This window comes from Miniopterus natalensis, chromosome 11 (assembly GCF_054644295.1).
Source record: "Miniopterus natalensis isolate mMinNat1 chromosome 11, mMinNat1.hap1, whole genome shotgun sequence".
In the NCBI taxonomy this organism is placed as follows: domain Eukaryota; kingdom Metazoa; phylum Chordata; class Mammalia; order Chiroptera; family Miniopteridae; genus Miniopterus; species Miniopterus natalensis.
This window is the reverse complement of record NC_142091.1, coordinates 24,807,848-24,831,992: the sequence shown is the minus strand read 5'-3', so window position 1 is coordinate 24,831,992 and position 24,145 is coordinate 24,807,848. Positions and strand designations below refer to the sequence as shown.

The 24,145-nt window shown below is 41.0% G+C and overlaps 1 protein-coding gene and 1 pseudogene across 1 annotated transcript; one reads left to right on the top strand and one right to left on the bottom strand.

Moving 5' to 3' along the window:
• Window positions 1–300: 300 nt before the first annotated feature.
• Window positions 301–677, bottom strand: LOC107532359 (small ribosomal subunit protein eS25 pseudogene; annotated as a pseudogene).
• Window positions 678–7,603: 6,926 nt separating this feature from the next.
• On the top strand, window positions 7,604–18,581 carry C11H11orf97 (chromosome 11 C11orf97 homolog). Its single transcript, XM_087822151.1, has 3 exons — window positions 7,604–7,721; window positions 12,194–12,298; window positions 18,427–18,581. Exons 1-3 carry the CDS (start codon window positions 7,607–7,609, stop codon window positions 18,579–18,581), a joined length of 375 nt encoding a protein of 124 aa, XP_087678277.1. The 5' UTR covers window positions 7,604–7,606.
• Window positions 18,582–24,145: the final 5,564 nt, after the last annotated feature.

The window sequence follows — 24,145 nt, the reverse complement described above, 5'->3', positions numbered from 1 at the left end:
TTCTTTCAGATTTTAACATAAAGATGGCTTGAGAAATGTTAACATTTTTTCTAACTCCTGGAATAGTTTGGATAACATTGGTGTTATATTATTTTTAAATGTTTGGAAGAATTCAGTAGTGAGGCTTTAGGTTTCCTTTGTGGGATAGATTTTAATTTTGTTTAATAGTTATATTTCTATACTTCTTTATCTTTAATAATTACATTTCTATAACTACTTCTATAAAATTACATTTCTTCATGTGTCCATTTTTTTAATTTAATAAAGTTTTTCAAAATTATAGCTGGTGGGACCTTTTGTTTATGCATCCTCTCCAACGCTAGAGCATCCCCACCTTTGGTGTTGCTGGTGTAAATTACTTGAGCTCTGTGCTTTGAAACTAGTTTAATAAGTTCTTTGCTCAGGAGCTCCTGAAGGGCTGCCCTGGCCAAGGAGTTGCAGATCTTCAGTCTCTCAGAGGGAACAGCTGGGGTTATAAGCTTGTAGTTGGGAACTTCCTTACAGAGTTTGTCATATGTTGCTTTGTCAAACAAGACTAGGTTATTGAGCTTGTCCTGAACTTTACCTTTGGACCACTTCTTCTTTTTGGCCTTGCCCCTAGATTTGTTCACTGGGTCTTTGTCTTTCTTGGTTGACTTTCCAGCATCTTTCTTCCTTTTGTCATCCTTGAGTTGCATGGCAAGACTCGGAGCACAGGGCCACCCTGCTCCCTTGACAAGATGTCAAACAAAGAGGCTTATGTCCATTTTTTAATAGTTGTGTTTTTAAAGTGAGTTGTCCACCTCATCTAAATTGTCAAATTTACTAGCATCAATTTATTCATAACATCTATTATCTTTTAAATGTCTATAAGACATTAAGGAATCATCAATGAATACATATTAAATGAACAAACCATGCAGAAAAAAGAGGAGCTGCTTGAGCTAAAGACGAACCTGCTTTGTCTCCAGAAAATGTCTTGGGTGCTGTGGAGCAGTTGGAAATTTATGGAACTAGATGATCTCTAGACTTCTCACAGCAGGTAAAAATGTAGGATTAGAGTCAGGATAAAGATTGAATCTGGAGATATTTAAACAGCATAGCAACTTAAAGTGATAATAAAAGTGTTGGAATTGAATGAATTAGCAAAAGAAGAAAAAAGAGCAAAGAGGGAATTTGAAGGAATGTCTACACTGATGAGTTTGGAATTCTGAAAAGAATGACAGCAAGGGGGACATTACCAACCATGGAGGTAGATGGAACGTCAAGAAAATGCACAGGTTTGGAAACCAAGGAGATGCTTTCAAGAAAATCACTGTCAAATGTTATTAAAGAGGCCAAGAGATATGAGAAAGCATAGCTTGATTTGGAAATTAATAGATACTTGGTGACCTTCAAAAGACTAAATTCAATAACATGGTGAGAGTGGAAATAGACGGTGGGAAATTTAAAAGTGAATTGGGTGTGAGCAGCCAAAATGTAAATGATCTTGCTAAGAAAATAGGCCACAAAGGGCCCAGTCAGCGTGGCTCAGCGGTTGAGCATCGACCCATGATCCAGGAGATCGAGGTTCGATTCCCGGTCAGGGCACGTGCCCAGGTTGTGGGCCCGATCCCCAGCAGAGGGTATGCAGGAGGCGGCCAATCAATGACTCTCATCATTGATGTTTCTCTCTCTCTCCCTCTCCTTTCCTCTCTGAAATCAATAAAAAATACATTTAAAAAAATAAGGAAAAGGAAAATAGGCCATAAAGGAAAAGAAGTAGAATAGTATAGGCTTGGGATATTTAGCATGGCAATGGGAAGAGTTTTATATGTTTTTACTAGGGAAGAAAATTCAATATACAGAAGATAAATAATAGAAATCTGGAGGAGATTCAAGTAGAAGGGGAACATACAGAATGGGAGAAAATAATTGCAAATCATATATCTGATAAGGGGTTAATATCCAAAATATAGAGAGAGATTTGCTCACACACATTCATTACAGCATTATTCAGAATGGCCAAGAGGAGGAAGCAACCCAAATGTCCATCAACAAGTGAATGAATAAAGAAAACATAGTATATACATAAAATGGAATATTAAGCCTTAAAAAACAAGAAAATCCTGTCACGTGCTAGAAAAGGGATGATTCTTGAGGACATTGTGCTAAAGGAAGTAAGCCAGTCACAATAAGATAAATACTCTATGACTTTACTCATATGAGATCCAAAGTATCAAACTCATAGAAACAGAGTAGAATGAATGAGCTGTTGCCAGGGACTGGGGATAAGAGGAAATAGGGAGTTGGTCTTCAGTGGGTATGAAGTTTCTGTTTTGCAAGCTGAAAAAGTTCTAGAGAGCTGTTGCACAATAATGTAAATATACTTAACACTTAAAAATGGTTAAGGCGATTTAAAAAACCATTAGTCATATAAAAAAGATAGTTTCAAATGTTTGTGATTCTCAAAATGCCAAAAATGGTCTCAATCAATTAACTTTACAAGTAAGTGTTATAATACAGATTTATAAAATAAGTATTTAGAAAGATAATTGACTGTTTAAACAAAAATACTGATTTTTACAGAGTTTATAACATATCTAAAAGTAAAATGTATGCCAACAATGGCTGGGAGGGGAGAAATGGAAGGTTCTTAAAAGGCATCCAGATTAGAAAAGAACTGAAAGTACATCTATTTGCAGATGATATGATCTTATTTAGAGAAAATCATAAGGAATCCATTTGAAAAAACTACTAGAACTAATGAATGCATTCAGCAGTGTTCCAGGACACAAAATCAATGTAAAAAATTAATTGTACTTCTAAAAATGATCAATGAGCAACCTGAAAATTAATTTTTTTTTAAATATATCTTTATTGATTTCAGAGGGAGGAAAGGAGAGGGAGAGAGAGAGATAGAAACATCAATGATGAGAGAGTCATTGGTTGGCTGCCTCCTGCCTGCCCTCGACTGGGGATCGAGCCCGCAACCTGGCATGTGCCCTGACCGGGAATCGAACCCCGATCGCCGGGATCCTAGGTCGACACTCAACCGCTGAGCCACGCCCGGCCAGGTTGAAAATTAAATTAAGAAAACAATTTTATGTACAATACCATTAAAAAGCATTAAATGCTTTGGAATGAATTTAACAAAAGAAATGCGAAACTTTTTTTTTGAGAACTACAAAACATGATGAAAACAATTTAAAAAGCACTAAATGTTACTGAGCGCCAAAATCAGAGGCCTCACACTTTTTTATTTTAAAATGTACTAGAAAACTATGTTAATTGTGACATTCTGATATTTGCATTAAGGATAGACATACAGATCAATGGAATAGAATTGAGAGTCCAAAAATAAACCCTAACATTTATGGACCATTGACTTTGACAAGGGTGTCAAGACAATTCAATGGAGGGGAAAAAATAGCCTTTTAAACAAATGATGCTGGATATCCACATGCAAAAGAATGAAGTTGGGCTCCTACATCACACTATAATGTTAATACCAAAATCAACTCAAAATGGTCAAAGACCTAAAATACACAGAGGGGCAGACGTAGGTTTACAGTGGTCAGTACACAAAACACAGTTTATTCTATTATTATTTATTAATTATTGTATTATTTTCCATATAACTGTAAGCCTACTTTTGCCTCATCCTGTGTAAGAGTCAAAACTATAGACCTCTTAGAAGAAAGCATGGGGAAAAAACTTCATGATATTGAATTTAGCAATGATTTCTTGGATATGACACCAAAAACAAAGGTATCAAATAAAAAAATAGATAAATGGGACTACATCAAAATTAAAATATTTTAAAATCAAGAACACTATTAACAAAGTAAAAAGACAACCCACGGAATGGGAGAAAATATTTACAAACCATATATATCATAAGAGATTAATGTCCAAAATATATACAGAACTCCTACAACTCAACAACAAAGAACACAATTCAAAATGGGCAAAATACTTGAATAGACAATTCTCCAAGCAAAATGTACAAATAACCTATAAGCACATGAAAAGATGCTCAACATCACTAGTCATTAAAGGAATGCAAATTAAAACAACAAAGCGATACGACTTCACACTGATTAGGATAGCTAGCTATTCTGAAAGAATGGCAGAGGAGAAAAAGAGAGAGCAGAAATGTTGGCAAGGATATAGAGAAATTAGAACCCTTGTGCATTGTTGGTGGGAATGCAAAATTGTACAGCCACTTGAAAAAGTTCGATGGTTCTTCAGAAAGTTAAACATGGAATTACCATGTCATCCAGCAGTTCCATTTCTAGGTACATACTCAAAAGAACTGAAAGCAAGAACTCAAACAGATCATTTGTACACTAATATTCAGTGCAGCATTATTGGCAATTGGCAAAAGGTGGAAACAATGCGAATGTCCATCATCAGATGAATAGTTGAGTAAATGTGGTATATACATTCTTTAAAAGAATTCAGTTCCAACACAGGCTAAGCATGGATGAACTTTACAAACATTATGCTAAGTGAAAGATACTAAACACAAGAGGAAAAATACTGTATGATTGCACTTATAAGAGGTACCTAAAGTAGTTAAACTTATAGAGACAGACAGTAGACTAGAGATTACCAGGAGCTGGGAGAGGGAGAAATTGGGAACTTGGATTTAATGGGGCACAGAGTTTGTTTGGGATAATGAAAAAGCTCTGGAAATGGATAGTGGTGATGGCTGTACAACATTGTGGATGTACTTAATGCCATTGAATTTCTGGTTAAAATAGTAAATTTCATGTTATCTATATTTTATCACAAAAATAAGCAGTTAGACCTCCAGTTCCCTCATTCTGAGCAACTAGATGGATGACCCCACCCCAGATGCTGACTAGAGGTAATTCTCCGGGGGAAGTCAAACAGGTTTTCTAGACTGGAAGGTACAAAGCATAATTGGGGGCAGGACCACCATATTGAAACAGGATAATTTCATGTTGAGTCTTCAGTTCTCTTCTCCCACTCACCTACCAGGGTGCTGGCACCAGACTGAAAATACCCTCCAGCAGGGAGACTGAAGGAGTCACCCCATGGAGAACAGAGCAGTTCAAGAGATAGATCTTAAAATACTGACATCAGTGGTTCCCCAACTAGGCAGCCCAGACAGATCTCCCATCAATGAAACTTGCAGTCAATAAGATTCACAGTCTGCACTACTAGGCAGGACAAGACAGTAAAGGATCACCTGGAGATAGAAGAAAGCTACCAAGTAAGACAGAAACTGAAACTAACCGGAATAGGTAACTTGGAGGAAGCAGCAATTATACAAGGAGAAAAGGTTGGAGATGAAGTATATTATTAATAGCCTCAAAAATATAAAGCCAAGGTGTTATATTTAAAAAGAATATTCAGAGAGCTCTGAGAAATTAAAAACATGATAGCAGAAATGAAAAATAGAATGCTTATAATATAATGAGGAAATCTCACAGAATATAGTGCAAAAATAGAAAATAGGTCATACTATTAGGGGACAAATCAGGAGATCTAACATACAAATAACAAGGTTCCAGAGAGAACAAAGACAACAAAGACACTGCATTAAAATGATTGAAGAAAAAGTCTCTCAAATGAAGGACATGAGTTTCTAGGTTGAAAAGATCTACTGAGTGCCCAGCAAAATGGCTGAAAATTTGACTCATATCATCATGAATTTTCAAAACAATGAAGACGAAGAGAAGATCTTCCAAGTTTCTAGAAAGAAAAAAACAAGTCCTATACCAGGGAATGGGAATAGAATGGCAACAGAATTCTATGGCAACAGTGGATGCCAGAAGACAATGGTACAACGACTTTAAAATTCTGAGGAAAAATAATTTCCAATCTAGAGTTCTTTATCCAGCTAGATCTCTACTTTAATAGAGAGTAAAGACTCTTGAAAATCAGTAAGGACTTGGACATTTTATCTCCCATAGACCAGTTCTCAAAGGGCTACGGGAGATATACTCCACCAAATAAGTGAGTAAACCAAGAAAGAGAAAAAGACAGGATTCACAAATAAGAGATCTAAAGCAAGAGAGAGGTGTGAAGGTGAAGAAAAATCCTTAGACAACAGCTCTGCAACCACAGGTCTAGAGAGCAACCAACCAGTCCAGACTCTCCGAAAGGGACTTTTTAGAAAAGATGAAAATGATAGAATTCCTCATATGTTCAAACATATTAAAAGATTTACAGCCCTGGCTGAGTGGCTCAGTTGGTTGGGAGTCATCCTGTGCACTGAAGGGTTGCGGGTTGGATTCCTGGTCAGGGCACATGCCTGGGTTGGGGGTTGGGGGTTGGTTCCCCAGTGGGCGGTGTACCAGAGGCAGCTGATCCATGTTACACTCTCACATTGATGTTTCTCTCTCCCTCCTTCTCTCTTCCTCTCTCTCTAAAAATCCATAAGCTGTTCTTAAAAAGATTTACACAAGGATGAAGGGTTTAGTGATAAGGACATTAGAAATCAAGCAAATCAAAGATCTAGGAAGGAAAAGTGACCATAGGATATCACATGCACAGCTGTCACATAGGCATGGTCATGTAAAATGCTCCAGCCAAAGTTTCAGCTTATCTGTATTAGGAGTTGGAAAGGGCGGCAAGTAAGATGGTGAGCTCGGACAAGAGCTAAATTCTCATCTTCCATAGTAGAAAATCAACATATAATTGAAAAACAAAAAGCAGCAAAATAAACATTTGGTTATATCGTTGTAAATAGTGAATTTTCAGCCAAAAGAGGTGAAAGTGGCTGCTTCTGGAGTGACATGGGGGCAGGTGGGGCCCCCTGTGTTTGGTTACAAGCCTTGTAGAACTATTTAAGCCTGTAAAATAATGCACATTTAGCTTTCATAAAACCAACACAACGTAATTCCCCTTTTTTATGTGGCCGCAAAACAAAACAAAAGCAACCTCAGGCTCCAAATAAAACCCTAGATTTTTCCCACTTGCTACCAAATCAGACTTTTCTGAGTTTGATTTTCTCATCTGTAAGATTGGTTACTATATAGGTTGAAGCGGATTGTGAATACAAAAGTGCTTGGAAACTACAAGAGCTGTTTAACAACAACAATAAAAACCTAGAATGCAAAAAGTTGGGAACCCTCAGCATTCACTTATTGCATCGCGGTGTGCGTGCAGGAGGGAGCAGGACAGCGTAAGCATCACTGCGTGAAGACCGGCGGCCTTCCTCTCAACTCTCCCGCGCAGTCCCTGCTCCGGCCTTTGCCTGTTCCTGTTCCAGATGGTGGTCTATTCTTCGGGCTTTGTTGCCAAGCTCCTCAGAATCCGGATCCGCGCGGTACCCCTGCCTGGCTGAATGGCCTCAGACAGTTTTCTTAGCTGTTTCTGAATCAGTTTCCCTCCCGGGGATAGTAAAGCCCCTGATGTAAGGAACAAAGGGGAGACGGCACATCGTTGCTTTGGTCGGTAGCTAACCGCAGCGCTCTAACCTCAGCGCCTCCTCGCGCGCGCGGGACACCCGGGGCGGGGCGGGGCGGGGGGGGAGGGGCTGAGCGCGGCTGGGGGCGGGGAGCCTCCGCAGTCACTATGGCAACCGGAGACGCCTCAAATCTCGGCCCAGGGCGGTGTTGCTTAGAAAGCCGGCAGCAGAGACTCCGGGGGGCGGAGGGTGAAGAAGGCGATGGTGGTGACCGCGGGCGCCGCGCCCGAGGCGGGCGGCGCGGACGAGCAGCCTGGACGGCCGGCGGCGTGCGGGGCGCGCGGGGGGCCCGGCGCCGGCGGCCTCCGGGAGTCCTGCGAGCAGCGCGACGCCCCCTGCAGCCCGGGCCCCTGTGCAGAGGGACGCGCGGTGTGGAGAACCGGTGAGAAGGGAGCGGGGAGACCGGAGTGGGACCGGCCGAAGCCGGGAGGGTTCTGGAGGGAGGGGTAGAGCCGCCGCTTTGGCGGAGGGAGAGGCGAGGGCCCCGCGGCAGAAGCGCGCAGCCCGCTTCCCCAGGCAGCCTCCCGCGAGCTGGTAGCACAGTGCCGGGGGGACTGGGGGAGGGGGAAGTATACATATAATTATATAAAAACATAAAATTATTAAAATGTTATATATAATATAAATTTAAAATATATAATAAAATAGATAATTTTTTTTTTTTTTACATGGAAACATGGAGGTCATTTTTGCCAATTCCTCATTTCCCAGCCCAGAAAGCTGAGGTCTAGACTAGAAGAAAGGAAGTGACTGGGCCACAGTCAGTCAGTGCTGGAGAAATACTCCAAAGGCTTAAACGCTCCTCTCTCGGACTTTCAGTCCATAAAGTATCACCTAATCCTTTCAGGCTCTCACAGTTACAGGCTCCCTGCCCTGCCAAACGCGCTGATGGTTTTCAAGTAAGTAAAGGAGGTTCTTGTCCACAGTCGCAACCAACATTGTGGTAACTTGAGTCCGAGCTCGCAGTGCTCATCCATAGTGTACCCGTATCTGTGAATTTACAGATATTTCACAGTCCCTGGCGCCCCACAGGTTTTCACTACGTGCTAAGGAATGATGATGGTGAAAATAATAAGCCAAAGAGGAACCCCAGTGGTTTCTAGCCCTTCTGCTAGCATCTCCTTGTTGCTTCTCTAGAGACCTGTCTCTGTTCCTGCTGCTCCCTCTAGGCCCAGGAGGGATGGTTGGGCTGAAGAGGCTCAGCTCTCCCGCCCCAGGGGATCACACGCCATCCTCCTGCAAGGCCTCATCAAGAAACCACAAAACCTCTGCCTCCTGGTGAAAGGGCCTCTTCCCTCAGCATCCACCCCAATGTGACCGATTATGATACATCATTTCTCTTTTTATTATCAACAGCATGCAGAAACCTTAGGGCAACTAAATTCAGTATATTAAAGTATTGAATATATTTAAGTAATTCCTTATTTTGACAAAATTCTATCTGGAAATTTTCTCATTAAAGATGTTGCTAGAATTTAAAGGTTCTTTATTCCTGTGGCTGTCGGTATAAAAGATAGAACCAATCATTCACTCATCAACAAATATTGAGTCCTCACTGTGGCGTGCCAGGCATTGGGCAAGTTGCAGGGAAGTGAGTAATGAATTGAGGCAGGAGTCTAAACTTTCTGGGGCTCACAAAGTCAGGATCTGGGCATATAGAGTTTCTTCCTCAGCCTCCCTGAAAACTTCCTTTTAGGGCCTCAGCCTAAGTAGAGACAGGCTGTTCACACCCCTACAAAGTAGTCATTCAGTTTTCAAGTGGTTTTGGGAAGTCTTCAGTCTATTTTTTGGAAAGGTGGTCAGTCTTTCTACAGCTTCAACTCCCTAATCACAGATCTGCTCTCAAATTTACACTAATAAAATGTGGTCCTTTCCCTTTGAAATTATATAATTTCATCCTTGAATTATATAAAGGTTAATCTAAGCACCCACCATATCTTTCATAGACTTCAGTGTTCCCTTTAAAATAATTTGTAGCCATTCACCATGATGGCTGACTTCTTCCAATGTTCTCCAGTTTATTAAATGACTGAATCCAGTATTCTAGGTATGATCAGATAAGAATAGTGTGGTGGGACTATAACCTCATTTGATCTGAACATTATACCTCTATTAAATGGATCCAAAATTACATTAGCTGTTTTGGCCAACACTTTGTATTATTAACACATTTAACAAATGCAGTCTGTGACATCCATACTTTCTCTTCCCCACTTTGTTCATTTGAAAATACTTGAACTAGGCCTTTACTATCCTATACTATGCACCCCATTTGTTAGCTCCTAAATAAAAGTTGTTATATTTATCCCCACCAATACCATCCTATGGACTTAAGCACTTCATTCCAGGTATAGAAACAGCCCTTTGAGTCCTGAGTGTGCCATTCACCAGGTTTGCACCATTCTCACATTTGGTGAGTTTGCTGGCAAGTTAGCAAATTAGATGGTGATCTCAACAATTCCAAGACGAGTCTCTAGAAGCCCCTGACCTATCAGTCAACATCATTGGCACGGGCATTCTGTCCCCTACAAATTCACTTTATCAAATGCCTTGCTGAAACGCAGATACATTGTGGCTATATCTGTCTAATCTACATCTCTGTAATCTGGCTTGTTTAGTAATTTGGGTTTGGAAGAGTCAGATGGGCAAGGCTTTTCATTTTTTGATGAGTTTCGTGACTTCTGGGAGTTACTCTTTCACCTATAAAGTAGGGATAATTATACATACCCATAGGGTGATTGTGAGAAAGAGAAATAGTATATATAAGATGCTTACGGCATGGTAGCATTCAATAAATTGTAGCAATTGCTATTAGATCCTAACAAAAGAAAACACCTTAGTCTGGAATAATATTGTTTTCAGCAGTCCTTAACACAGTAATCACAGCTTCTCGCTGTACGCACAATCAATCTGTTGACCAACTCATTCAAAATGTTGGGGAAGATCAACATTAAGCTCCTGATAGTTTTTTTATTTTTCTCTCCCTCCCTCTCCCTTCTTTCTCTCCTTCCTTCCTTCCTTCCTTCCTTCCTTCCTTCCTTCCTTCCTTCCTTCCTTCCTTCCTTCCTTCTTTATTTTGGGAGGGGGGGCAGAGAATATTTGCCTATACTAGGTCTTTTCTACTGTCTCATTTTTCACAGTTCCTCAAAACTTTTAGTGGTTTCCTCCATAAATTCTCGCAGGAGCAGGGACGAAATTTGTCAAGAGACTTGAACTTATGACAGGTAGTCTCTTCCTCTCTACCTGACCTGTTTGAGGCTTTCCTTCCTTCTCAGCTACATTTCTTAAAAGCTTTTCTGCCAAAGCTTTAACCAAAAAAGTTTAAACCAAAGTTAAGCTGGAGTAATGCTGATCCCATCTCTCATTCATATGACTCCCAACCTTGGGGAAACAAGAATGAGACGCAGAAAGTATCTCTACTTTGTCCGTGTCTAAGGGTGTGTGTGGGATTCATGACCGGGAGTGACCCAGGACCACTGCCAGAAGCAGCAGGTCTCTCGCCCCATTTGGCCCAGTCTGCACATAAGCCAGATTTATCCACTTGTGTTCTTTATTGGTTAGTCTGGAAAAGTTGAGGCACCTGCCGTATCTTTGTGAGTTTAAAGTCAAATCTTGAATAGCTGAAGTATTTGGTTGTTTAGATTTCCCACGGTTCTTTGGATTGAGCTTTTGAGTACCGAGACTAGAACTACTGGTTCCCTGACATTTACAAGGCTGCATTGTTAGATATGCACATAGAATAGTCTTGAGCTCTATCTAATTTGATAATGCTTGGTTCTGTATGAACACACATTTGCTGAGCATCTATTATTATGCCAAGCTCTGGTCTAGGACTCTGCTGGCTGAACAGACATCCCTGCCCTTAGGGTATTTACGGTCTGGTAAAGAAGAGGTGTATTAAACCAGCAGTTACACAAGTAATTGTATATAAAGTAAAGGAAACCATATGTAAATTGCAATAAATGAAATGAAAGCAAAGGGGAGAGTGCTAGGAGGAGAAGTAACCAGGGTCGTTTAGAGATCATGGGGTCAGGGAAGGTTTTCCTAAAGAACTGAAATTTAAAGCTATACCTAAAATGTGAGTAGAACTTACCCAGCCAAAAAATTAGGAGAAAGGCAGCTTAGGCAGAAAAATTAGAATGTGGGAATGGGCAGGAGGGCCATGTTGGAGGTCAGGGAAAAAGAGAGAAAGGCCAAGAGGAGAGATCGGACAGACAGACAGGGTCAGATAGCACAGAGCAAAAAAAATACAGCTAAAGTACTTAGAACAAATAATAGAGTTCCCCACTATTGCAGTGATGTCCCATCAGGCCAGCTTTAGAGGCCGGGACAGTCATAAGTCCATAAGTGGTTCACTATTACAATTCATGGTTAAATAGTGTGTATCTGTTCTGTTATATTATCTGGATTGTAGACTCCATGCACACATCTGAATTATTCATTGCTAGGTCCTTTGCCCCTGGCCACAGAGTAGGTCTTCAATAAGAATTTATTGAATAAATGAAAGTTTTCTTGAAGCTAATGAAGGAAATTCCATATATTTCTTCATAATACCCAAAAAAGGTATCTTAAACTACCCAACAGTTCAGGAATTTTATAAAACTGTGACGTCCCAAAAGAACCAGAAGCTAGAATGAAAGAGATCTTCCCAAAACAGAGTCTGCAGGGTAAATCATCTGCATTTGTGTAGGTTACGTCTTTTTAAAAATAGTTATTCCTGTAGGTGTAATGGCTAGAAGGATGGGAAGAATTTATGATGCATAACCAATTTTGTTAATGTCTTTATAGGGAAGACATTTTTATATTGTGAGCCACATAAGAGAATTAAGGAAGTACTGGAAGAAGAACTTTATATTAAGAGAGATGAATGCCGCATTAAAAATCCACCTGCAGGTAATCTCAGTGACAAATGAAGTGTATTTGTGAAATGGGTATGAAATTGCCTATTTGATGGCACAATGGTTATTTATTGCAAAGCCATAACTATCAAAAGAAAAACGGGCTTTTGGGGAAATTATTGAGCTAATTGTATAATTATTTTCCTATATCCAAACAAACTGTTATATTTAGAAAAAATAAGCTAGGTATCAGTGTCTATATTGCTGTCCCACATTTTAAAAGTTATTTCTATTTAATGACAAGTGGGTTTTTCCCCCCAACTGCCTGAACAGCACAATAACATCTTCAATCTTTATCAATATAGTTATGACCAATAACAGTGGTTCCCAGAGTTTAGATTTCATTAGAATTACCTAGGAGCCTATTAAAAGTGTATTGCTGGGAACTGGCTGTAGGTCTGGGGTGGGGTTCAAGAATTTACATTTCTATCAAGTTCCCAGGTGATGATGCTGCAGGTCCAGGGGCCCCACTTTGCAAATCACCGGCCCAGAAGAATCTAAGTCATTAAATAAGCCAATGCATCCAAGGATTTTATTGCACATACACGGAGTGTATGAATTATATACACTATTGATAGCTTTCACTGATGGTTCGTTTGGGAAAAGACATGCCCTAAAATCCTCAGAATTTCTCACAGATGTTATTTTGAAACTGCTGGAGCCCCTCATTTTCACGGTTCTTTCTCAATGATTACTAGGTTCATACTTCATGCTCTTCAAATCATCAGGTTTTTATTGCAATTCTATTGGGTACCAGCACTGCTGGAAGAAATAAAAGAATTGAAAACATGACTTCTAACTCAGAGAACTTGACATTTTCTGAGGAGGATTGTTGGACAGCCAGCAGATAAGGCCCAAATTCTCTAAATATTCCCTAAAAGCAGACGCTGCAGGTCCCGAGGTGCATCGTTTCAGACTCCGTGACATATTTTCCCTCTTTATATTGCAAAACCAGCCAGAGAAACTCCTTTTCAGGCCTTCTGTATCACACGATTCTTACAGAAGGAGAGACCAAAATGGGCAATTTTGTTCATGTGGTATCTGGAAGGAGAGTTTAAAGACTAGTTTGAACTCTATGAATGCATGGAGATTGACCACTGAACTGTGTCTCTGAAACCCAGAATACATGTACCATTTCCCTGGTGGTAAAAACAAAACAAAACAAAACATTTTTAAGTCTATACTATTATATTTGGGATTTACTTTCATTTATACAAGTTTATAATGTATATACTACTTGGATTTTGTACTATTCTCACTGTATACATTTGATTATAAGACAGGCTAAGTGAATAGGAAAGATCATTTGGTTTATAAAAATTGATTTCTTTAAGCAGTCTTCAAATATGTTCATATAAAACAGAATGCTTGGGCTGCAATTGGGGGGCTCATTTTTATAATATCCACTAGAGGTCGCACAGAGGTGCTATTTTAGCCTAGAAAACTTTCAAAGCTGAGACTAGATTCTTTAAGGTTAAGTTTTAAAGGGATTCTACTTATGGAAAACAGGAACTGCTAATTTTTTTTTCTTCTTTTTTAAATGGCTGGAAGCCTCATGTCTTCGGCCACAACAGGGAACTAGCACCTAGAGAAGGTGCCACGCTCTTCCAGCTTAGCCTGAGTGTTGGCAGCTCTGGGCCAACCACTGGACCTTCTAGTGCAGGGTTACAGAGACACAGCCTTTAAGTACATGAAGAAAGACATGGCTTCTCTTCCTGGAAAACACAGCTTGTAACCTACACCCAGAATTTTGTATAAAACTTTTAGGCATTGTGTGGCTCCTATACATGTTAAGAGTTAGTACACTTGCCCAGCCAGGCGTGGCTCAGCAGTTGAGCATCGGCCTAGGATCCAGGAGATTGAGGTTAGATTCCCAGTCAGGGCACATGCCCGGGTTGTGGGCTTGATCCCCAGTCGGGGGCGTGCAGGAGGCAGCCCACCAATGACAACTCTCTCATTGATGTTTCAACTCTCCCTCCCTCTCCCTTCCTCTCTCTCTGAAATCAATAAAAATATATGTAAAAAAAAAAAAGAGTTAGTACACTTGACCCCTGGTCTCCACTTCTTTACTTATCCTTTGTTCCTTCACCCATTCCCATTAGGCTTTTGCTTCCATGAATCCAGGAAAGCTGTTCTTTTCCAGTTTGCTAATGTCTTTCCTCTTGAAGGTCAAATCTAATAATCCTGAAGGTCAGATACAATCTACATACTCATCAAATTCAACTTCTCTATAGCATTTGACAGTTGTTTACTCCTTCCCTGTTAAAACACTTTCTCAACTTAGCCTCCAGGTCCCCATCCTCCATTTTCCTAGTTTTGCTTCTACCACTTCGGAGAATTTTTGTTCTAAACTTTGGAGAATTCGGTCACAGGCCCTTTTCTCTGTCTACACTCACTCCTTGGGTGGTCATACATATCTAGCCATATTGTACTCCAAGACTGATCTCTCTAGCCATGCACCAAGAGGTCACTGGTTGGTTGGAGGTTGTCAGCTAGCCAATCGATGTTTCTCTCTCAAATCAATGTTTCTCTCTCTCTCTCCCTCTCCCTTCCTCTCTCTCCAAAAAATCAGTTTAAAAAGCCCTAGTCAGTTTATGTCAGTGGTTAGAGTGGTGGCCCTAGGACTGAAGGGTCTTGGGTTCAATTTCAGTCAAGGGCACATACCTCAGTTGCAGGTTCAATCCCTGGCCCGGGTGCATGTGGGAGGCAACCAATAGATGTGTCTCTCTCACATAGATATTTCTCTCTCTCTCCTCTTACCCCTTCCACTCTCTCTGAAAAGCAATGGAAAAAATATCCTTGAGTGAGGATTAAAATAAAAAAAGATTTTTTAAAAAATCAATAAAAACACATTTTAAAAAAATGCAGTTTTCTGATCAGATCTCCTGTTGGATGAAAATGGAATTTGGGGCAACTTATGGAACTTTCTGGATAAATAAGAATTTAGCAAACATCATCATTCACATATTCTTAGTGATTCCCTAGAGATTTCCCTCTCACAACTTTTTTAAAAGAAGAGGTAAGCTTGTGAGGCATGCATCGTGGAATGATTTATCTTAAAATGATTTCTAAGAACTTCTACAGAGGACTTTGCAGAAGTAAACGAATGTTCTAATTTAATGTTTTCTCATTGCAAGGGCTTTTGGATTTTCCTGGCTAAGAGCTGCAGAACTTTAGTAGTCGTGATAAATTTGATTAATGAAGCTTACTACTTTTCTCTTCTGCGACATTTCCTTTCCCAGTGACTTTCAGTAGTGTCCTGCCAAATCCATTCATTTGTGTCTCTATGTGCCTTAGTACACGGAAACTTAATTTCGAGTCTGGTTTATTTATCATGTTTAGTACCAACTCAGAAAATGTAAAATGTTGCTCAGTGAGAGTGGATATGTTTGTTATTCACTAATTCATTCAACAAAAATGTTTTGTATACCTACAATATGCAGGGAATTTACTAGACACCAAAGGCTTGTCAAGATAATTACAGAGCCTAGAAGCCAGCAAACATAAATTTAAATCACTTACGTTTTTCTTCCTCTGGTAGGATCTGAGCACATTTACACAACAGAGGCCTAGACAATACGGCTCGAAACTGGCTTTTCACGCTCTGATGTTCATGCACTTGTCCAGAAACAGCCGAAGGGAAACACAAACATTTTTAAAGGGCGAGCTTACCTGTCCTGAAAGGCCAGGCCAGGCCCCACTGGCTACACTTTCCAGCATAAAGGCATGGTTTAGGAAGTTTAAAATTCAGAATAAAAACACACCTAGGCCCTGGCCGTGTGGCTCAGTTGGCTGGAGCACCGTCCTGTACACCAAAAGGTTACGGGTTCAATTCCCAGTCAGGGCATGTACCTGGGTTGTGGGTTCGATTTGCGGTCCAGGCGCATGTTGGATGCAACTGATTGATCTCTCTCTCTCTCTCTCTTTCTCTCTCCCTCTCTGTCTCAAATCAATAAACACATCCTCCAGTGAAGATTTAAAAAAAAAAACACCTCTAAAGGTCTCTGAGTAGAAAGGGCTGGGGACATGAGAGGGGGAGAAACAAGAAGAATGTCTAGAAGATTCTGAGCTTCGAGAAAGGACTTAATGCCTTTGTCTCGGCTCCTCTCTTGTGCCTGCTCCCCTTTCCCCTTTGGGGTTCAGCTGCCCACACAGGTCTCCGTGGCCCTCTCCCCTCTGTCCCCCTTCCTCCTAGAGTGCGCAGGCCGAGCTGAGGGAGCTGGATTTCTCCTTGAAGAAGCAGCTGCTTCAGGGGACATTCGCACTTCTTTCCAGACGCCCCGTTTTCCCCAGTTGAAGATGCGGTCTTTCCTAACTTACTCACCCAAACATCACATCAGATCAAAGTAGTGCTATTTTTTCCAGCAGCCTCTAACCTTGAGTGCAGTAAATACTTATGCATAACTATATTATCATTTTAGGGTCCTCCCCCCATGCATTTCTGAGCATCTGCATTTACATTTCAGGTATTTATCCTATTAAAGTTGTAAACTTCCAGCTGTGCCTGTGATTGCCTCCGAAAGACCACAACTAAATTAGACTAGTCCAGTTCTACATAGTCCTGCCTCCCGGTTTTAAACTGCGTGCCGTTTACCAGACCTTCCCACGGTGCAGAACAAATCTAACCCTGCTTCCATGGTCTATCACAGGACGCTTTGCACAGGGAGTATTTAATAAATGTTTGTGGACTCCTAAATCTGAGAGTCTATTGCCCAGAGGCTGGGGGCAGCCTTTTTCTATCTCTAGATGGGATGGGAAAGGAGGAATCTGGTTTGAATGGTGGGGGAAGATTTAGGTTAGATATAAGGAACAGCTTAAACCTTGTAAGTCTTGACAGAAGGAGATTGTGGAGTTTTCCTTGAAGGTCTTTGACGAAGGAAGAAACTAATCTTGACAGATAGCTTCAGCCGCTCTATTCAGGAGAGGGAAGGAGAGGCAAGTATTGACATTCAGCTCGGAGAACCAGCTCAGTAACTGTGCCTCCAGAAGTGGAATCCAAGTTCATGCTTGCACAGGAAAATCACTGCCCCTTTCCTAATAAGAGCTTCTATTTATTAAGTGCAAAGCTCATTTTATTCATTTCATCCAAATCCTATAATAATCCTTCAAGGTAGATAGTATCATCCCCATTTCATAGATGAGAAAACTGAGACATGCTGGGTTAAATAACTTGCCCAGAGTCATACAATTGGCAGGCGGTGGAGCAGAGACTGAAACCCAGGTCTCCGCCGGATTTAGAGGCCGTGCCCTTAATCATCACAAGGTACGAAATCCTTTAGGGAGGGATCCGATGTCAGTGTGGATGCCAGTGGGCAACCTTGGATCTGTGGGAAATACTTGTCATCGAAATTTGCAGCTTCCTAAATGGCAAAAACAACTTACTGCCCTAACCTGAATTCACTGCCTTACTTGACTTGGGTCACGGATTTCTACACAGTAAATTTTCACCAAATTTGAGTTGAAAGACTCTGAAAACTAACTAATTGACTTTAGGATATGGAGGAAAGCCCAGTGAAGATCATTACTAACCCAATACTTATTGAATGGTATCAGGATTTAAGCCTATAATCTGCCTTGTGCCAATGTACAGACTTCGCATTCCAAATATTTTGCTATAGTGTTTTCTAGTGAGTTTATGTTTCTTTGAATGGGAGATTAAACAGCATCTAGTTTATGGCTTTTAGAAGATTATTGAGTCTATTGGATGAATTAATGCGGTAACTTTGGGTTATATTATTTTTAGAAATATTTGCACTTCCAGGAATTAATTCAGAACCAGACAAGGTTGACTGAAGGAAGTCTATATATGAACTGTTATTTATTCTTAATCTTTCTGTGTTATGTTATTTATATTCCCATATTGGCTTTTCATCTACTTCTTAAGGGTCAAATTAAATTATCTAATTAATCACTGTAGAGGTTTAATTGCATACAGAATAATTGAATGAATGAACTGGAATAAAATATTCAACAAATAACAGAAACCTTGGGTGGTTTAATTATTCAAACCAAATAAACTGCCACCCAAATGACTGAAAAAATAATCACCGCGCAAATGCTTTAAAAATACTTTGTGCTAAAAGGAGAATAATATCACCATCTCGCTTTTGAAAATATTCACAGTGGCCCTGGAAGGGATTTGGAGCATTAAAAGGAATCTCCCCTTGAAGCCAGCACTGCCCAGCAGAAACACTTTACTGCCACAAGCCAAGTACTACTCGAGGCACGGAGGCCTGAGAAGTAAGGTCCCCACGCCCCTGACTCCACCAGGGCCCTGAGGGTGCTGAACTGCTTTAGTCCAAGTTCTCAATCAAAATTCAGCCTTCTTTTGCTTTGCTTCCCTCGGGTTACTTTTAGTTTAGCCATATTGCCTCGTTGTGGAATTTAAACAGTAACAGTTCCGCTAACCAGTTTACCCCAGGGATGCAACAGAAGTTCATACTCTGTTACGCTCCTGACTCCTTTGCTTTTCATAGGCATGTGAGAGACTTTGTAGCACACGGCCAGCCTCAGTGGGGGGAATCTTGCTTCCAGATGGATGATCTTCGTTCACCAGTGGAAATGGGCAAAGGGAGATGAGGGGAGTAGGAAGAATTGCTTGGCGCCCTTGGTTTCATCCTATTTTACCTAAGAGGCCCCCGGCTGGGTGCAGTGTACTGTTCCTCGGGGACATAGAGTTGGGGACAAAATATTCTTCTTTCCTCACTGTCACAGCCAGGGTCTGCCAGCAACATTTGTGGCAGGATGTGGAAAAGGCAGGTGTCTTTTGTGGAAGCACAAGCAGTGTCCGGATAGTCTAGGGACATGAAGTTGGGTATACAAATCCTAAAGATAGCTCTCCAATTAGGAGGTTACCCCAGAGTGAGAAGTGGGTAAGTGCCAAGCTTGGGGTTACTCAAGTAGCAAATGCTGTATAGCCCTTAGGATTCTAGATCCTTCGTATATATTAATCTTTTTCATCTTTACAATAATCACAGGAAGTAGGTACAATTCATTTCACAGATGAGGAAACTGAGGCACAGAGAGGCTGAATAATTTATAAGAGTCACTCAACTAGTAAGTGGAAGCGCTAAGATTTGAACTCAGGCAGCCAGTCTCCAGTGGCTTTTTTTTTTTTTTTTTTTTTTGACCCTCACCTGAAGATATTTTTTCCACTGCTTTTTAGAGAGAGTGGAAGGGGGGGGAGAGAGCGAGAGAGATATGTTGATCGGTTGCCTCTTGCACGCACACTGACCAGGGCAGGGGATGAGCCTGCAACCGAGGTACGTGCCCTTGGTCGGAATCAAACCCGGGACCCTTCAGTCCACGGATTGACGCTCTTACCGCTGAGCCAAACTGGCTAGGGCTCCAGTGGCTTTTAACCACTAGGCCCTACTGTCTCTTTGAGACAAACAGTGACCAAGTTCTGGGTGTCTGTTGAACCTGGACTAGAGTGAGAGATCAGCATATGTGCCACAAAGGACAAAAGTCCCCAGGGAGACAGCCTCGGTAATATGAATTCAGTAGAAAGAAAATATAGCCACTAAGAGACTAAGACACAAGTTAATATAAACAAACAGAAACACTTGTTACTAAAGGAGATTCATGGAGCAGAAAGGAGCCAGTATGGAGACCTGGGTTTAGTAAAAAATAGCCTCTGTTTACCATGTTCCAGGCATGGCAGTGGATGTCTTACATAGTTCTATAACCCACATGATCGCATGAGATGAGATGTTTAATCTCCATTTTCCAGGTGAGAGAACTGGGGCGTAGAGGCATTGCATTACCCAAGATCCCAGCTGGAGGCAGCTGGATCAGAACGACAAACTTTGTGCCCACCTGACTTCCGAGTCAATACTCTTAATCACTGAGCCACCATGGCAGAGAACCCAGTCTCTGGAAAACAAGGGTGGAACCAGTCATGATAATTAAGCAGGCACAATGCCAGGGCTATGGGATTGCAGGGTTAGGAATTTAGGAGGCAACGACACTCAAAATCCACAAAGATATCAGTGTCCTGAAATAATGGTTGCTTCAACCCATTACTTGCCCATTGGGGGCTGTTGATGCCAACTTTCCACCCAATTCATCAGGTCCCACTTATAGCTGGTATATCCATCATTCAAGCAGACTTGTAACACAATTTATTTTGAAGGTGAATGATTTTCTAAATGCCACGTTAAAAGACTGGTTTGAAGAATAAATTACCTTCATTTGAAGGCATAAAATAGATTACCCAGTTCCTCAACTGGGAACATATGATTTTAAAATGTTTCCTTTTTTGCATTACTTCCATCGATACAATTTAAGAGAGGCTTGTTCCTGGCTCCTGCCCATTGTTACTTGCTCACCTACACTGCCTCCCTAGCAGCCCCAGCCCTCTGTCCACAGCCGTGCCAAGCCCTTACAGTGATCATGTCACCCTAGGTAACTGTTACTGTTACCTACCTTAGCTTCACAGCAGCAGGCTGCCAGCTGGCTTTGGCCATAGGAACTGCTACTACTATCTGCTGTACAAATCACAACTGATTGGTCTATATGCATCAGACCTGTAACTAAGAATTAGACATTTTTCATTGTCCATGTAAAAAGGTAGGTGCAAGGCGCAGAAATACCATGGATGAACAAAATCTGCAGATAATTTTCAAAAACTGATCAGTAGTGATTCACACACTACCAGAAGCTCCATGAGGCAGGAACTGTGTCTCTTTCGCTCACTGCCGTGTATCTAGAACTTAGCACCGAGCTTGGTAGAGTAACTGCTCAACCACGTTTTGTTACAGGAATGACCAATGAATCATGAACATACTACATGTTCAGATGTTCTTGCTGCTAACTCACAGGCCTCCCCCTCCACAAAAGTATATGGTTTTCTACCACGTGTGAGACTGCTAAATTAAACAGGATGCAGATAATAGAGGGAAAACCCAGGAAACCTATTGACTTTAGTGTGTGAACCATGAAAAGCTTCACATATCTTACATACGCCTTGGAACTGACGCTTTCAAAGAGGGGTTTTCCATGGATTACAGTATTTCCAGGAACTTCTCCTGCAAAGGGTACTTCATTGAGATAGTCCAGCCAATGCTCACTCTTCATCTTTTTTATTCACTTGTGCTTCTTTCCTCTCTCCCATGAACAACACGATCGTTGCAGCTGTGGCTTTTCCAACATTTGCTGCGCATCATTTAAAACTGAAATTCAGGACTCTGACCATCCAGTTGTAGTTCTAAAATACATTTCTGCTAGAGACTGCAAATGGAGATTTCACTCTCATCACCCTAGCAAGTTCCATTCATTTTCTTTGGTCCACTGCCTTGTTCTGTGGCCTGTGAAAGCAACAGCAGCCCGTCGTCTGGCCCAGCGCTGCCCAAGCTTTAATGAGCCCGCAGATCACGCGAAGCTCTGATTAGAATTCAGGTCCGGATACAGTGGGTCCGGCCTGGGGCCTGAGGTTGTGCATTTCTAAGGGGCTCCCGCCGGCGCCAGCCCTGCTTGTGGGGACCCCGCACTCTGAGTAGGGGGGCTCGGAGGGCTGAGGAGCTGTTTCTCCCAGTTCCTTGGCTCAGGCGGTTGTGGCTTTTACATTCTACTCTAGGAAATGAAGGACTGCTCCGAACAAATCAAGTTTATATTACAGTGGGGTTGGGATTAAAGGGCATTTCCGCAGAGTAAAAACTTACTTACTTCTTTACATATTTCTTTACTTTAGGATAAGAAGAATCGTTTTTTCCATTGAGAAGAAACCTCTCTCTCCTAATGTCTGTAAACAGAGAAGAAACCCAAGCTTTTTCACAGTTTAAGAAATGTAAAAAGTGTCTATAATTTGTATTATTGGTATTAATTCCTACCTATAAATTAATCCAAAGTAATGGCAGACTATTGGTAAAGCTTGCCAAGCACCTGAAAACAATGAAGGAAAATATACCTATTTTTAGTTGTCACAGTTGGAATACATCGGTCTTCTAATTCAGATTATTTTATTAAATATATAAAATATGATAAAACAAGGGCATATTTATTGTCTTCACTTCAAGGTAAACATTATAAACCTTAACTTTTCACTGGGGTATCACTATGTTCATCCATTAAAAAACAAAACGAACATTAATCCAGGTACAGGTACAGGTTAGTAAATGAATGACATAGGCAAAAAGTCTCTGACTCAGAGACAACCATTTTAATGCTGGCCTTGGTAGAGTTCTTCATTTTTCTAGAATTTGTCCACTGAATAGTAAGCAGCCAGGATGTTTATGGAGAGATCTAAAAAAAGAAAAGGAAAAAAAGAATTTTACTAATAGTACTGGGTTGAAGGAGACAGATCCAACCTTCTTCCCCAGCCACCCGCCACCCAGTTGTCAAAAGTGATATGTATGTAGTGTAGAAAAATTGGAAAATAAAAATATAGAAAAAAAATCTGTAATTCACTTCCCAGAAACAACCACTGATAGATAACATGTTGATACATTTTTATTCTTTTTTCCTATGCATATGTTTTAGTTTTCATGTTTGAAATCACATTGTACAGCATCTATATTTATTGTCCCCTTTTATTTATTTATTTTATTATTATTATTTTAATATCTTTCTTGATTTCAGAGAGAGGAAGGGAGAGGGAGAGAGAGAGACAGAAACATCAATGATGAGAGAGAGTCATTGATCGACTGCCTCCTGCACGCGCCCACTGAGGATCAAGCCCACAGCGCAGGCCTGTGCCCTGACTGGGAATTGAACCGAGATCTCCAGGATCCTAGGTCGATGCTCAACCACTGAGCCACGCCCGGCAGGGCTATTGTCCCCTTTTAAAAGTTTTTACTTATTGATTTTGGAGAGACAGGAAGGGAGAGAGAGAGAGAAACACTGACCCATTGTTCCATCCATCTATGCACTCACTGGTTAACTCTTGTATGTGACCTGCCCTGGGATTGAACCCGAAACCTTGGCATATGGAGACGATACTCTAACCAACTGAGGCACGCCAGGCCTGACTATTCTCCCTTTAACATAGCATCATATAATTTCCCATTCATTAAAATTTAATTTAAAATAATTACATTAAAAATCTTCACATGGTTGTACTAAATGTTTGCACTTATTAACCTGTTTTTTGGACATTTGGTTTTTTTGGATTTTTCATTTTACATATAACTGTTGTGATTTACTTACCACAACCACTCCCCACCCTTTAAAAAGTTTTTTCCCTAGTATTCTGCTTACAACACACTTTTAATTCTCCTTCCTCTCTAGGCTAAGATCATCTTAAAAGTTCCTCCAGTTTACAGTTCTCAAGCCTATTTCTCTGTTTTAATGTAATAAATCAAGTCAGGTAAACAAAGATTTGTTGACTGGTTATGTCCCTTCCCTCCTTAAAAATATTTACACTGTGACACAGTCAATAATCTCTTGAGTCATGATCCAAACTTTCTCCAGATTTAATACAAAATTTTCCATTTAGCTAACACTAGGAGGGATCCTACATGTCAGCCAATTCCAGCCACCACCGTGTTTATGGAACCCTCGCATCACTGGCTACTTCAATAACAGAGGTTGGGCCAGTGGCTAAAACTGGAGAGCTCCCACCCTGAATTAGTGAAGAAATATAACACCCAAAACAACCTGGAGTTGAGGTAAAGCATTTACTGATCTAAAATCTCAACCTTCTAAAATGCCTTACCAACAACCTTTTTGCGTGTGTGTCAGGATGACACAGAAGCAGCGCAGGGGGGGAGTATTATTTACCCGTTGGAAATGAGTCCTGTTTGCGCTGGAGCTCCCAGCGTGACTTTACAGACTTGCTCAGGGGTTTCCTTCCTCACTTCCACTTTACTCCTGCCCCCAAATCAAGCTCCCCACCCCACCCCAC

Excerpts from the sequence above, each read along its gene's own strand:
- C11H11orf97 (XM_087822151.1), top strand. The coding sequence starts at position 7,607 with ATGGTGGTGACCGCGGGCGCCGCGCCCGAGGCGGGCGGCGCGGACGAG. Across the intron at positions 7,722-12,193 it reads CGGCGGCCTCCGGGAGTCCT|GGAAGACATTTTTATATTGT; the intron begins GCGAGCAGCGCG and ends ATGTCTTTATAG. Across the intron at positions 12,299-18,426 it reads CATTAAAAATCCACCTGCAG|TGGCCCTGGAAGGGATTTGG; the intron begins GTAATCTCAGTG and ends AAATATTCACAG.